We start from the raw sequence: 11,945 nt of genomic DNA, 5'->3' as shown, positions 1-11,945 counted from the left end.
AAGCTTTGCCTCTTTTTTAGAGCGTCTAGATAATAAATAGAAAATCAGGTTGTATGATTTATTTTCTTTCTATAGTTTGAAACTAAAAACTGTATTTGCAAGTCGCTCAAGAATAGAAGACAAGAAATGCAAGGCAACGGTGTGAAGTGAAAGGTGCCACAGTTATAAAGATTTATGAATCAAACTGCCAATGTTAGATCCATCCATAGATTCTGAAGTTTATTATAGACTAGTATCCGCATATCTAAGTCTAATTACAACAATTAATCATACGTACTTGGTTATAGCAAACTGGTTTGCAGTAACTACACATTCACAAGATGAAATAATTAAGCATTCTTTGGTTATGTCTTGGTTCTGGCTGTTCAGTGGCGAACAGAAGTTACAGAACGCCAGCTTTCTGGACAATCTTTCTGTAGGTAAGCATCCTGAAATTGATATGCAGAACATGATATATTATGAATATGTGAGTAAAGGGCAATGGAACAATATGTGCTTCCAGAATAACAGCAAAACAATAGATTCAATAGCTAATTTCTGGAGTAAAAACAAACTGTAAACAGGTCAGTCAAGTAACTTGTGAGTAATACATTTTCAGGTCTGAGGCTGGAAGTTATCAGCACAGGAGTTTGGAAAAGACATCCAGGTCCAGCTTCCCCTGGTGAGCAGCAGGAGCCACCTCCCTCGCCAACCTTCCGACCACTCGCTCAATGTACACTACATACAGCCCATTTATGTTTTCTAGGACTTCCAGGTCTTTGCGTGCCTTCAGAATAGATCTGACCCATTCTTCAAATATTTCTGGATAACAGTTTGTAAATTTTGATCAAACTCTCTGCAATGAATTGCCGGGAAGATATAGCATAGTATGATGCACTGAAGCTCTATTAGCAGTGGTATTATTTGGATAGAGTACATTTCAGTATTTATCGATTCAAATTTGTAATTAAAGATGCACATCTATATAATAAAAAGCTCTCAACTGTGGCTGCCAACTAAAACACAGTATCTATATTTAGATATTTGATACGACACAATTTCTTTAAATCAAGTGATGCGACCCTGATATTTTTCACACTGTCATGTTGAATGTTGATAATGTCAAGAGAGGTTGAGCTAGACCAAACTTGACATGGGAGGAGTCCATAAAGAGAGACCTGAAGAACTGGAATATCACCAAGGACTAGCCATAGACAGGGGTGCGTGGAAGTTACCTATCCACATGCCAGAACCATGACTAGGTTTCGAGATCTTATGGGTTTCAACTCTAGCCTACCCCAACTTGTTCGGGACTGAAAGACTCTGTTGTTGTTTTAAGGGTTGAATGCAAACACAATTCAGAAAACTTAATAGATAGGGAAAAGGATGGCCAGGGGTAAGAAAACACTAACTTTTGTCAAATTGCTCGCAACATAGCCAAATTTTCATGTAATCAGATATGAGGAACTCGATTAATTGAATCCTGCAACACACGAATAGGATGACCACACGCAACATTTAGTTATGCAGTCAGAATCAAGGTAACAAAAAAAATCTCATACGAACTATAGAGACGACACTCCATACATGAGCACACATCGCATTCTTAATATGTAACTTTGACCGTTATTTTGTGTGTGAATATGTTACTACTTAAGAGCATGTTGTGAAAATATTTTCCATCACAAATCTAATGATAAAGTTCCGTTTCTTATATGTTACTTGTCTGACAAATTTGAAAATATATTTTCTACACCATCATCTATTTCTGAAACTGTTGCAGGAAGTAGCAACTGTTGTATATCCCCCTTCAAATATTCAGTTAATTCTACACATATCCAACCATACAGTCTGTAAAGATCAATAAGACAGGAATAAATTTGGACCAATGAAGAATAACATAGTTGATGCACATGCAGGATGCTAAAAAGTTACAGGCACCACTAAATGAGCAATCCCGCAAAACAAAAAACTAAATGGGCTGTAGGCTGTCAATTAACCAGATTTGTAAGCCAATGAAAGCTCAAACCTGTGTATCCTAATTGTGACACTTTGGGCCAGCGCCAAATTAATGGGCAACTGATCGGCTATTCAAAGCATTTTTCACTATACTGCTAAAGTGGTAATGGTAGCCTCTTCAAACTATTCTTCATCCAATATTTCAAGACTAAATGACTATGAACTACTGCACATGTAGGAATAGCTGCCCTGTGCAAACTGCTGGTATAGTTTTTCATCCAGATTTCAATGCTACAGGTCAAAACGTCTGTTATAAACTAGTGAATTAAAATAGGTACACTGAAGAACAGGTAATCATGAGTGCCTTTGGAGAAGTTAAAATTATCCGACTGTAATATAAACTAGAATGAAAAGAAGATCAGCTTAAGCTTACATAATGAACATATTGCCATGCATATCAGGGAAGGAATCATCAAATGGATCTAAGAGAAGCAAGCTTTCTGATACATTTGAGATCTTTTGAGAAACTGCAAGGATTATCCGCTGACCAATGAACTCTTCATTTCCTAACTTGCGGAACAAGTGCTGCACATTGAATTGGGCATCTGAGCAGTCAACTGGCCCTGCAAACTTGAACAAAATGGAAGGCGGCAATCAATGTACTATTGGTTGATGTTAGGAGCACAGACACATGAATGCCAAAATTCATAGTTTATCTCATTGCGTTTACTCTGCACTGAAATGACCAAAAGTAACTAAATGAAACTACAGATGTGACCACTCAGCAGATCTATTCAGAATAAAACATGATTCAAAGTGATCATGTAAAAGAATATGTTGATATGATTTGCCTATAAGAAAGAATGTAAAACAAACACCATGAAGCCTATAACTAATCTATCATACTTGGTGGGACTTCCACACGTACACTACTAGGGAAAACCTTATACACAGAATCTTAGCAGCAGCGCGGCATAAAAACAGGCGCTGCTGCTAAGTAGTAGCAGCGCGGCTACGGAAAGCTCGCTACTGGTGCAAACTTAGCAGTAGCGCGTGACGCTTAAACCGCGCTGCTACAAAAATCCACCGACAGTACACAACGACATAAGTTTACCAGTAGCGTGGCGCCAGGGAGCGCGCTGCTGCTAATGCCATAGTAGCAGCGCGCTTTTTTGTCACCTCGCTGCTGCTAATTTTGAAATTGTGCATAGGGTTGGCCCGTTTAGCAGTAGCGCGTGACAGGAAAGCGCGCTGTTGCTACGCTCTTAGCAGCAGCGCGCTTTCTCTCCCGCGCTACTGCTAAGACGCAGCACCCACCACCTTTTCCACCTCCCCTCCCCATCTCCTCTCCTCCCTTTCCCCTACCTCCCACATCCTCCCTCTCTCACTCTTCTTCCTTAATACTTCTCCCCCCATTACTCTCCCTCTTCTACCTACCTTTCTCTCTCTTCATTACTCCTAGCTATAACTACACCACCTCCATTAATTCATCTCCTTTCTCTTTTTCCTCCCCCCTCCACTAGTTGAAGTTGTCTCCTCCCAAATTAGCTAGCTAGGTAGATGTAGCATTTAGTTAAGTGACCTATTTACCCCCTAACTAGATCTTTCTTTGTCAAGAAGAGCTTTGTGCACTTTTGACCTCCCTACATCATCATCTCCACCGTGTGCTCGATCTCGAGATAGAGGTGTGATTAATATTTCATGCTTTTGCAAAATGGAAATATATGTTCCTATTTTGTATACACACTTAATTAGCCATTATTATGCATGGGTCCAATGATGTAATATATATATATATATATGTTCCTATTTTGTATACACACTTAGCCATTATTATGCAAGGGTCCAATGATGTAATATATATGTTCCTATTATGCTGAGGAAAAGAAAAAAGGGAAACTGGTTATAGCAGTAGCGCTTTAGTGAAAAAGAGCTACAGCTAGTCAAGGTAGCAGTAGCGGTTTCTGCAGAAAATCGCTATAGCTACTCGTAATAGTATGCATATGTTACGCCAGAATGTTGATTCATTTCCGTTCCGGTGAATTTCAGGCGCTCGATATGTCCATTTTTTAGCAAAGGTCATGCCGAAATTTCCCATGAATAAAGGCATGATTTGTGCTACATAGTTGGCATATCGAGTGCTGGCACATAGATTTCTTTTTTATCTCATTTCTCATTTATTCATACTTTTAGAAATAAATGAGGACACTTAATCATAGGAAACATGTCGAACAACGAAGAAACTGAGCCTTCTGACCAAGATGCAGACGAGATGGATTATGAGGGTGAACAAGACTACCTCGACTTTTTGACTGCTAAGCAAGGTTTGCAGGTCCGCCTCGATGATGGTACTGACGCCGACACCGACACCGACGGCGCCGACACCGATGGCGGCGCCGAGACCGGTGGGGAAGGTACCGCCGGGGAAGATACCGGCGCCAATGCCGGTACCGAAAAGAGGCATAAGAAGCAGAGGATACGAAAACCTAACAAACTAGGAATTGGACGACTTGTGATCACAAAGATGGCACCTAGCAAGTTTGAGCCGTTAGAGCCGGAAGAACCTCGCAAGTGCTATGGGAACCAAGTAGGATGCATCCTACGGGAATGCGCGAGCATCAATGACGATGACTTAAGGAGTAAAGAACATTTGACGCAGTTGCTCCTAACGAAGTTGCACAAGAGATTCAAGTTCCTCGATCGGGATGATAACATAGAACAACCGTGAGATGATCCGAAGATGAAAAAGATTAACAATCACGCCATGGGCATGTTCAGCAATGATTTGGCCTCCTGGAAATCGAGGGTGAAACGAGCTATTGAGGCTGAGGAACCCCTGTCCAAGATTCTGGAGGAAAATCCGACACTTACGGAAGAGGAGTTCGAAAAGTTCAAGGACACTTGCGCTACCGAGGACGCCAAGGCTAAGGCTGCGAAATTCAAGAGCCTTCAGCAAAGGAACACGGGGAAGCATCGCCCCGGAAGCCGTGGCTACCTCGGTAAAAGGCCCATATGGGATAAGGAGGACGCGGAACGTGAAGCCGCGGGTCTCCCAGACCCCTTCGCGAAGTTCACCAACCCCTTGGAGCATGACTTCATCAGGGCCTGCTACAAGTGGGACAAGGAGAAAAAGGTTTTTTACACGGACAAGATCACGAGGAAATTGATTAGACTACTGGAGAAGCAACACCAGCTTGCAGCCGAAAACCCTACTTCTCCGATGAGGCCCAAGTGGGACACCCCTCTCAACCGGGCCTTGAACGAACTTAAGGGACTCCCTTTGGGCCAGCGGACGCAATATGGTCGTGTGCACGGCGCTGGAGATGGCGCCACGTGGAAGGTGTTTTACAACGAGGGCCCGAAGGCCAAGAAGCAGAAAAAGAAGTTTAGTCAGGCGGACATCGACGCGAAGGTGAAGCTTGCGGTCGAGAAAAAAGTAGCTGAGGACGCGAAAAAAGCAGCCGAGGACAAATATGAGTTGCTACAGCAGGCAGTCAATGCAGCTGTAACTGCCTGCAGAAATGATTTTGCTACTAACTTGGTTCCAGTTATCATCAACTGGACGAAGGAAAATCCAGACAAGACGGTACATGATTTCCCGTTGCCCAGTTTCGTCGGGAGCAACTCCATGAACAACAACACCATCGCACCATCACTTGCTCACGCAATTGGGCCTCCTCTCGCAGCCGCTCCCGCTCATAGCAGCCCGTCCTCAGTCTCTGGCGCGCTTGGTGGGCCTTCGTCTTTGGTTGAGCTCGACGCCGTCACGGCAATTACATGTCGCACCAACATATATATATATATATAATATTCCATTTTTGTTGCCTTTCGGATGTTTTACGCCACAGACATATGTGTTTGCAGGCGAAAGAAACCTCGTGCACCATACTCTACTTGATCAAAGGCCAGAAGGTGGACGTGGGAAAGGGGATGATAATGGACCCCTTGCAACCCACGTTCCACAACCAGCCGATCCCTGCTGGGCACTTCAGGGTTAGCTTGTCCAGTGTGAAATCAGGGCACGAGGATTTGCCTCCTCCAGTACAGCATGTGGGAGCGGACGACGAGACCCCGCCGCGGATTGGAAGCTGCAAGGGTTGGGTGCTGCTATGGCCGAAGAATCTTATTCGTCTGGAGCCGGCCGAGAGCACACCAATAACCACACATCAACAAGCATGTGCGGAGACCACCACCCCGCTTACGCAATTACCAACTCCTGTAGTGCCGGGTGAGAGCGGCGGACGACATGATGAAGGGGGTGCAATAGTGCTGGCTGATGTAATTTGTCCTGTAGAACAGAGAATGGATGATGAGACGGAGGTCGGCCCTATGGATTTCCTCAATACAAACGCGTATGACTGTGACATAGAATTGATGAGTCAACCATATGACGAATCGGGCTATCAACTTGCTAATGAGGATATGGATGATATGCCCGGGCAGGAAGGTCGTAGCAGGGATTGCAAAAAGTCTCTCTTCATGAAATCCTCACAGGACACACCTGAAGATGCCGCCTCAACACAGGCTCAACTATCCCAGCGCGAGGGTCGTACAGTACTTAGCCCGGGAACACTGGGGCAGGGGTTAAGGAAGGGTCTAGAAGGTGTGCCCAAGAAAAAGGAGAGAAAGAGATCGGGGAAGATAGCTGCCTCCAAACAAGCCAGAGCACATAGCAGCCAAACGATGCATTCTGAAGAGCGTGTACCCGTGAAAGGTGCGGCCATGTTCCATCTCACGGGCGAGCCGATGCTACCGCCGAAACCGCTGCAGGCACTAACAGGGAATCTCAGGAGACTGCACGACCATGTGATGTCGACTGAGAAAAGCCTACTAGCCTCAAAGGATCCAGGATATCCGACATACGCGGCTCGTGTGCCTGAGGGGAAGTGCTACGTCGAGACACGGCCCGCGGAGGTGTTCTTCCTGCGGTTTGACCATATCTTTGAGATGTTTCTGACAAGGCGGCTCGATTTTACAATCGTCCGCCTTTTTGCGCTACATATGAGCTCTGTCATGAACAGTGAAGAAGTCTCGCAAATCTGTGTGGCGGATCCGTACTACATGCACGAGTCTTTCTTGAGTCTCGGCGACTTTGAGCGTGAAACTGCTAGGGACTACCTCCAAAACTTCATGGTACAGAATAAGGACCGGGAAATTGTCCTCGTGCCTTATCATCCAAAGTAAGTCAGTTTCAAACAACCCTTTCATACATTTCAATCATTCCTTCTCTCTCTATGGGGAATAATTTGAGGTGTCTTTTCCCCGCAGCAACGGGCGCGCCGTCCTTATCGTTCTTTATCCGCAAGTCTCCCACGCCGTGTATTTTGACCCTTCCAGAGACTACGAGAAAAAAGACTACACCCACATAATGAATATTCTAGATGATGCTCTCCAAGGCTTCAGCTTTAGAGGTGGCCACATGCAGATCAGGAAACAAAGGAACAAGAAGATGGGTTTCGCGCATAAAACTAACTTCTCCTGCATCCAAGTCCCAAAACCAAGCAAGAAGGATGGATTGTACATCCTCCATCTCATGATTCAGTTCAACACGGATCACCAAAAGCTTCGCATGAGAAGCAGAAATGATGATCATATCCACAAGTGGCTAGAATCTCATGGAGAAGTGGATTATAAACTTAGAGATGACTTCTTTCGCATCCAAAGCGACATTGCGAGGATCATCATGAAAGAAGTCGTCGATGAGAAGGGGATGTTCCACCACGGCCCTATATCGCGAGCTGACGTCCGAACTCGCATAGGCATGCAACGTCTAGACCTCACGCCGTTCAAGAAGCTAGGGTCCATCCTCGATGATATGGAAGGATGGAACTTCTAGTGATTTATGATGCCGATGATGATGATATGTGTCGGTTGAACTTGTATACTATTTGTAGCGATGCAACTTTGTGATGTCCACGATCCCTGCCGAACTTGCGTAACGCTACTTTGTTAGTTTGCGTACGATGACCTGCGTACCTCTAGTTAATTAATTTGCGTACTGTATGTTGCATCTAGTTGCTAACCCTTTCTTTTTCGGTGTTCTCTAGTATATTTTGTTGCATATATATGATTGTACATCCTCTTCATGAACATGCATCTCTAACAGGTACCTAGTTTCTTGATGGCGAGATGGAACTGCTATGTCGTGTACAAAGGGAAGGTTCCGGGGGTGTACGACGAGTGGCATGAGTGTCAGGCGCAAGTGAATGGGTTCTCGGACGCCAGCCATAAAGGCTTCAAAAGCAGACAAGAAGGAGAAGCTAGTTACTTGAGGTTCACGCTAGCGCGAGAGAGGACTCGTAACCGCCATCTCATGTACTGCATAGTTCCGCTCTCACTCATAGTGATAGCTCTTCTCGCGTATACCTTTGTTTAGATGGATGACGTTGTAGTTGCAAGTATTCGAGACTTGCATGTATCACTATTTTCGAGATGATCACAAGATACCACTTTGTGTTGGATGATGATTATGACGAGACTATTTGTATGTATATGCTATGATTACATTTGTGGTCTCGCAGGCATTTGTATGTGTATCATGATGACATTTGTATGTGCTAAAGATTCTTCTATAAAGCCTGTTCAAATACAAAACAAATATGCCAAAAAAAACAAAAAACTACTAAAATTAGCAGTAGCGAGTGGAGAAAAGTTAGCAGCAGCGCGGTTGTAGCAGTAGCGCGCACAGGGGAAGCGCGCTATAGCTATTAGCAGCAACGAGGTTCCTTTAAGAGCGCTGCTGCAACACTTGTGTAGCAGTAGCGCGGGTGGACCAGCGCTACTGCTATACGTTAGCTGTAGCGCCTTATTAGTAGCGTCGGCCCCCGCGCTACTAAAAGGCCGAAAACCCGCGCTGCTGCTAGGCTTTTCCCTAGTAGTGGTACTACAAGTTCAATTTTGATACACAGGAAGTATTTCACGTTATTTTGTGGACAACATATAAATATATAAAGTAAACATACATTGTTATCTCTAGGTAGGATTGGAAATTTGTTTGACGATAAGTTGGGATGGAGGCTGCAAGCTAGAATGCTACCTAGTGTACTGTAAACCGAAATAATAAGGAAAGCATAATTTATTTCACATTGAATATCCCCCAGAGCATATCATCGATGATTTTACAGCATAACTTAGGGCTGACCTCAAGAAAGCCATGACCCTGAGTAAAATACTACCAGATAGTTGGAGCATAAAACAACTTGCGCTATATTGATGTACTGCAGAAGAGCCTGGGATTGTGGTCGCAGTAAATATTTACAAATTTGAAAACACTCTGTATGAACTAACTAGAGCAACTTGCATGCCAGAAATCTGTATCAGGCATAAGGTTGCATTGCATGTTTCTGTCAGATCATCACCTTGTGTGTACTGTTCTGAAAGAATATAGACAAAACATCCAAAGTACTTAAAGAGTATATCAAATAAGTATCACCTGAATCCGAAGTACCAGCATTTTCAGGAATGGTGCACATCCTTTTCATCAAACGTGTCACTAAACCATCAATTATCTCCTCAACCAGTTCATTTTCCCTTTTCGACGATAGAATGTTCTTCAGTAAAGCTGAAAGAAAAAAAATTACAAATTGATAAAAGACTGTTGTCTCAACCAAATATGGATTCAACAGATAAGATAAACAGAAAATTTCATCATTAACATAATGGTAATTTTGTCTGCACTGTATTTTGAACATGCATGTTTTGGTCTGACATTGCAGATTTAAGAACTCAAAAAAGATTCTGGATCACGCTACAGTGGTGTACGTCTATAGTAAACAGTAAATAGCAACCCTACAACAGAAAATAAGGCTGGAAGCTGGAAGTGAATTTGTAAGTCATATTCTGCAGAATATGGCAATATTGATTTGTTGCCTAGATTCCATGCCATTGGTCTGGAAACGGCCTCTTGCAGAAATGCCGGGAAAGGCTGCATACGGAAGACCCAAAGTGGTCGGACCCTTCCCCGGACCCGCTACGTGCACCGGGCTACCCTTTTTTTATTCCATGCCATTGGTTTGCCATGTCAACACACTGAAAATTATGAGCACCATGATTTATTATGTACATGTAAGGTGTGTCTGCGTGTCTATTCTATCCTGCTTGAATTGATAAGTGTTAACTAATAGGGTACTAGACTTCTATATTATACAATCTGGAAAGAGAAATCTAAAATTGGCCTTTGTGTCCCATAAATTTCATTATTTCAAACAACCACATCATATCCTGCATTCTTTGAGCATGTAAATGTACATATGGACCAAATGGTGATAGTTCAGCACAAATGAAATGTAGAAGGCTGAATTTGTAGTGTAGATAAGTTTGTGTTTTCTTCCTTCAAATATTATACCCATGAAAATACTAAAACTTGAATGTACAGTAATTATTTCGGATCAATACACACCAAGGCGGAATGTCGTGTTCATCATAGTCGAGTACTTCCTTAATATCTCACTGGATTACACATCACACTATGCATAGCTTAGATTATCGGTCAGATTCAATGATGAAATTATAGCAGAATTCTGACTTACACAAAATGAAGTCTACTGCTTGGTGAGAGAATGTAGCAAATGTGGAGCAAGATTCTTTCTGCACAAGATAATCCAACGTTAGAAACATAGAAGAAACAAAATATGGGAATCTCAGTTACAATGAGAGGATACAATTATACTTTCGCAAAAATCCCATCTGATAGCTCTACCAGGAAATCAGTTGACAAGCTAAGCTGTTGTATCTCATCCTCGCTATTGAACTCTGCACAATCAAATGATTCAAACGAAGGTTTAAGCAGATAAAATTTTGCTGCAGTAACCTGAAATAGAGAGTTGTAAGAGGGGAACGATCCAAACTTCCAAATGGCGCACAGTTCATACACACTCGTGGAACAAAAAAATAAAAAGTTAAAGCATAAGGATATGTTCTGAGTAGCACCCACCCATCAAACTAGTGACGGGAAGAGATCGATCCAGTCTCCGTCGCTTCTCCTTCCACCGCGCTGTTGCGATTAAATTACAAAACACGATTGTTAAAATTTGGGGGGTTGCATAGTAGCCAATTAGTTTCATCTCGATCACAGACTCTAAAACTGTACCCAATCTGAGGAACCTCCTCCGCAGCACCTCGTCGACCCAATGCTCTCCTCCACCCGTTGGAGGCGGCGGCTGCAGGTCGCTGCACCCGTCGAAGAAGTGGCAGCGGCATGACGCAAGTGGCGGCTCCATCGCCTCCCCGCGCACCCCATCTGATCGACAACACATCTAAGTCACACCAACTGGGCGCCGGAAACCGAACGAACGCGGGCGTGCGCACTTACCTTGGAGGAGCTTGAGCTCTTCGCGGAGGCGGAGAATCTCGCGCTTCCGCTCCTTAGCCTGGGTGGGAGAAGAGGATAAAGTGAGATAAAGGTGGAATTAGAGGTTTGTGGTGAGAGGGGACGGGGGGTGAATGAGACCTTGCGCTTCCAGTGGATAAGAGGCGGGGAGGAGGTGCCTGCGGCGGCGGCGGCGGCGGCGGTTGTGGAGGGGAGGCGTTTGTAGTGGATGAGAGCCATTGCGAGGGCTGCCTTCAGCGATGGCGAGTCTATCCGGGATGAGGATGCGGCCAGCGGCGTCGCCGTCGGCGGGCGGGAGGCGGGAGCCATGGCGATTTCGGCGACGAGCAGGAGGGAGAGAGCGAAAGCCCAAATGAGAAACGGAAGCACAAGAGAGGGCAATTTGAAATTCGTAATCAAAAAAGCTCCGCTATACCACCTATATAACCAAGGATCTTTCTGTCTAGGACACATCTAGATATAACATAATTATGTCATATCTAACCTTGTATCCACTATATTTATGGTCTATTTTTTTTGTCCCAGATTTTTTTGTTCCTTATTGCTGTGTTATTTATGGAAACTTAGATGTGACATCCTTAAAGAACATCTAGATGTGAATTAGACAAACTATATAACCAAACCAGGGCCATTACACTTCAGAATCTCAACGCCTGATAGGAGACGGCCTCGAATCCAT

General features: G+C 43.9%; 1 protein-coding gene across 2 annotated transcripts; it reads right to left on the bottom strand.

Annotated features, from left to right (window-relative positions):
* Positions 1 to 142: 142 nt before the first annotated feature.
* On the bottom strand, positions 143 to 11,664 carry LOC125523373 (protein MULTIPOLAR SPINDLE 1). 2 transcript variants are annotated; one of them, XM_048688419.1, is made up of 11 exons: positions 11,387 to 11,662; positions 11,249 to 11,306; positions 11,027 to 11,176; positions 10,871 to 10,930; positions 10,607 to 10,689; positions 10,467 to 10,524; positions 9,371 to 9,499; positions 2,372 to 2,561; positions 1,392 to 1,462; positions 591 to 801; positions 281 to 428 (listed from the first exon to the last, which is right to left on the bottom strand). In XM_048688419.1, the coding sequence occupies exons 1-10, from the start codon at positions 11,573 to 11,575 to the stop codon at positions 617 to 619; spliced, it is 1,173 nt and encodes a 390-aa protein (XP_048544376.1). In that variant the 5' UTR covers positions 11,576 to 11,662; the 3' UTR covers positions 281 to 428; positions 591 to 616. The 2 variants fall into 2 exon arrangements, with proteins under 2 accessions (XP_048544377.1, XP_048544376.1); XM_048688420.1 differs by lacking the exon at positions 591 to 801 and having other exon boundaries at positions 143 to 428; positions 11,387 to 11,664.
* Positions 11,665 to 11,945: the final 281 nt, after the last annotated feature.

Source organism: Triticum urartu, chromosome 7 (genome assembly GCF_003073215.2).
Source record: "Triticum urartu cultivar G1812 chromosome 7, Tu2.1, whole genome shotgun sequence".
Taxonomy (NCBI): Eukaryota; Viridiplantae; Streptophyta; class Magnoliopsida; order Poales; family Poaceae; genus Triticum; species Triticum urartu.
Note: the sequence above shows the minus strand (reverse complement) of the source record. Positions and strands in the feature narration are given on the sequence as shown.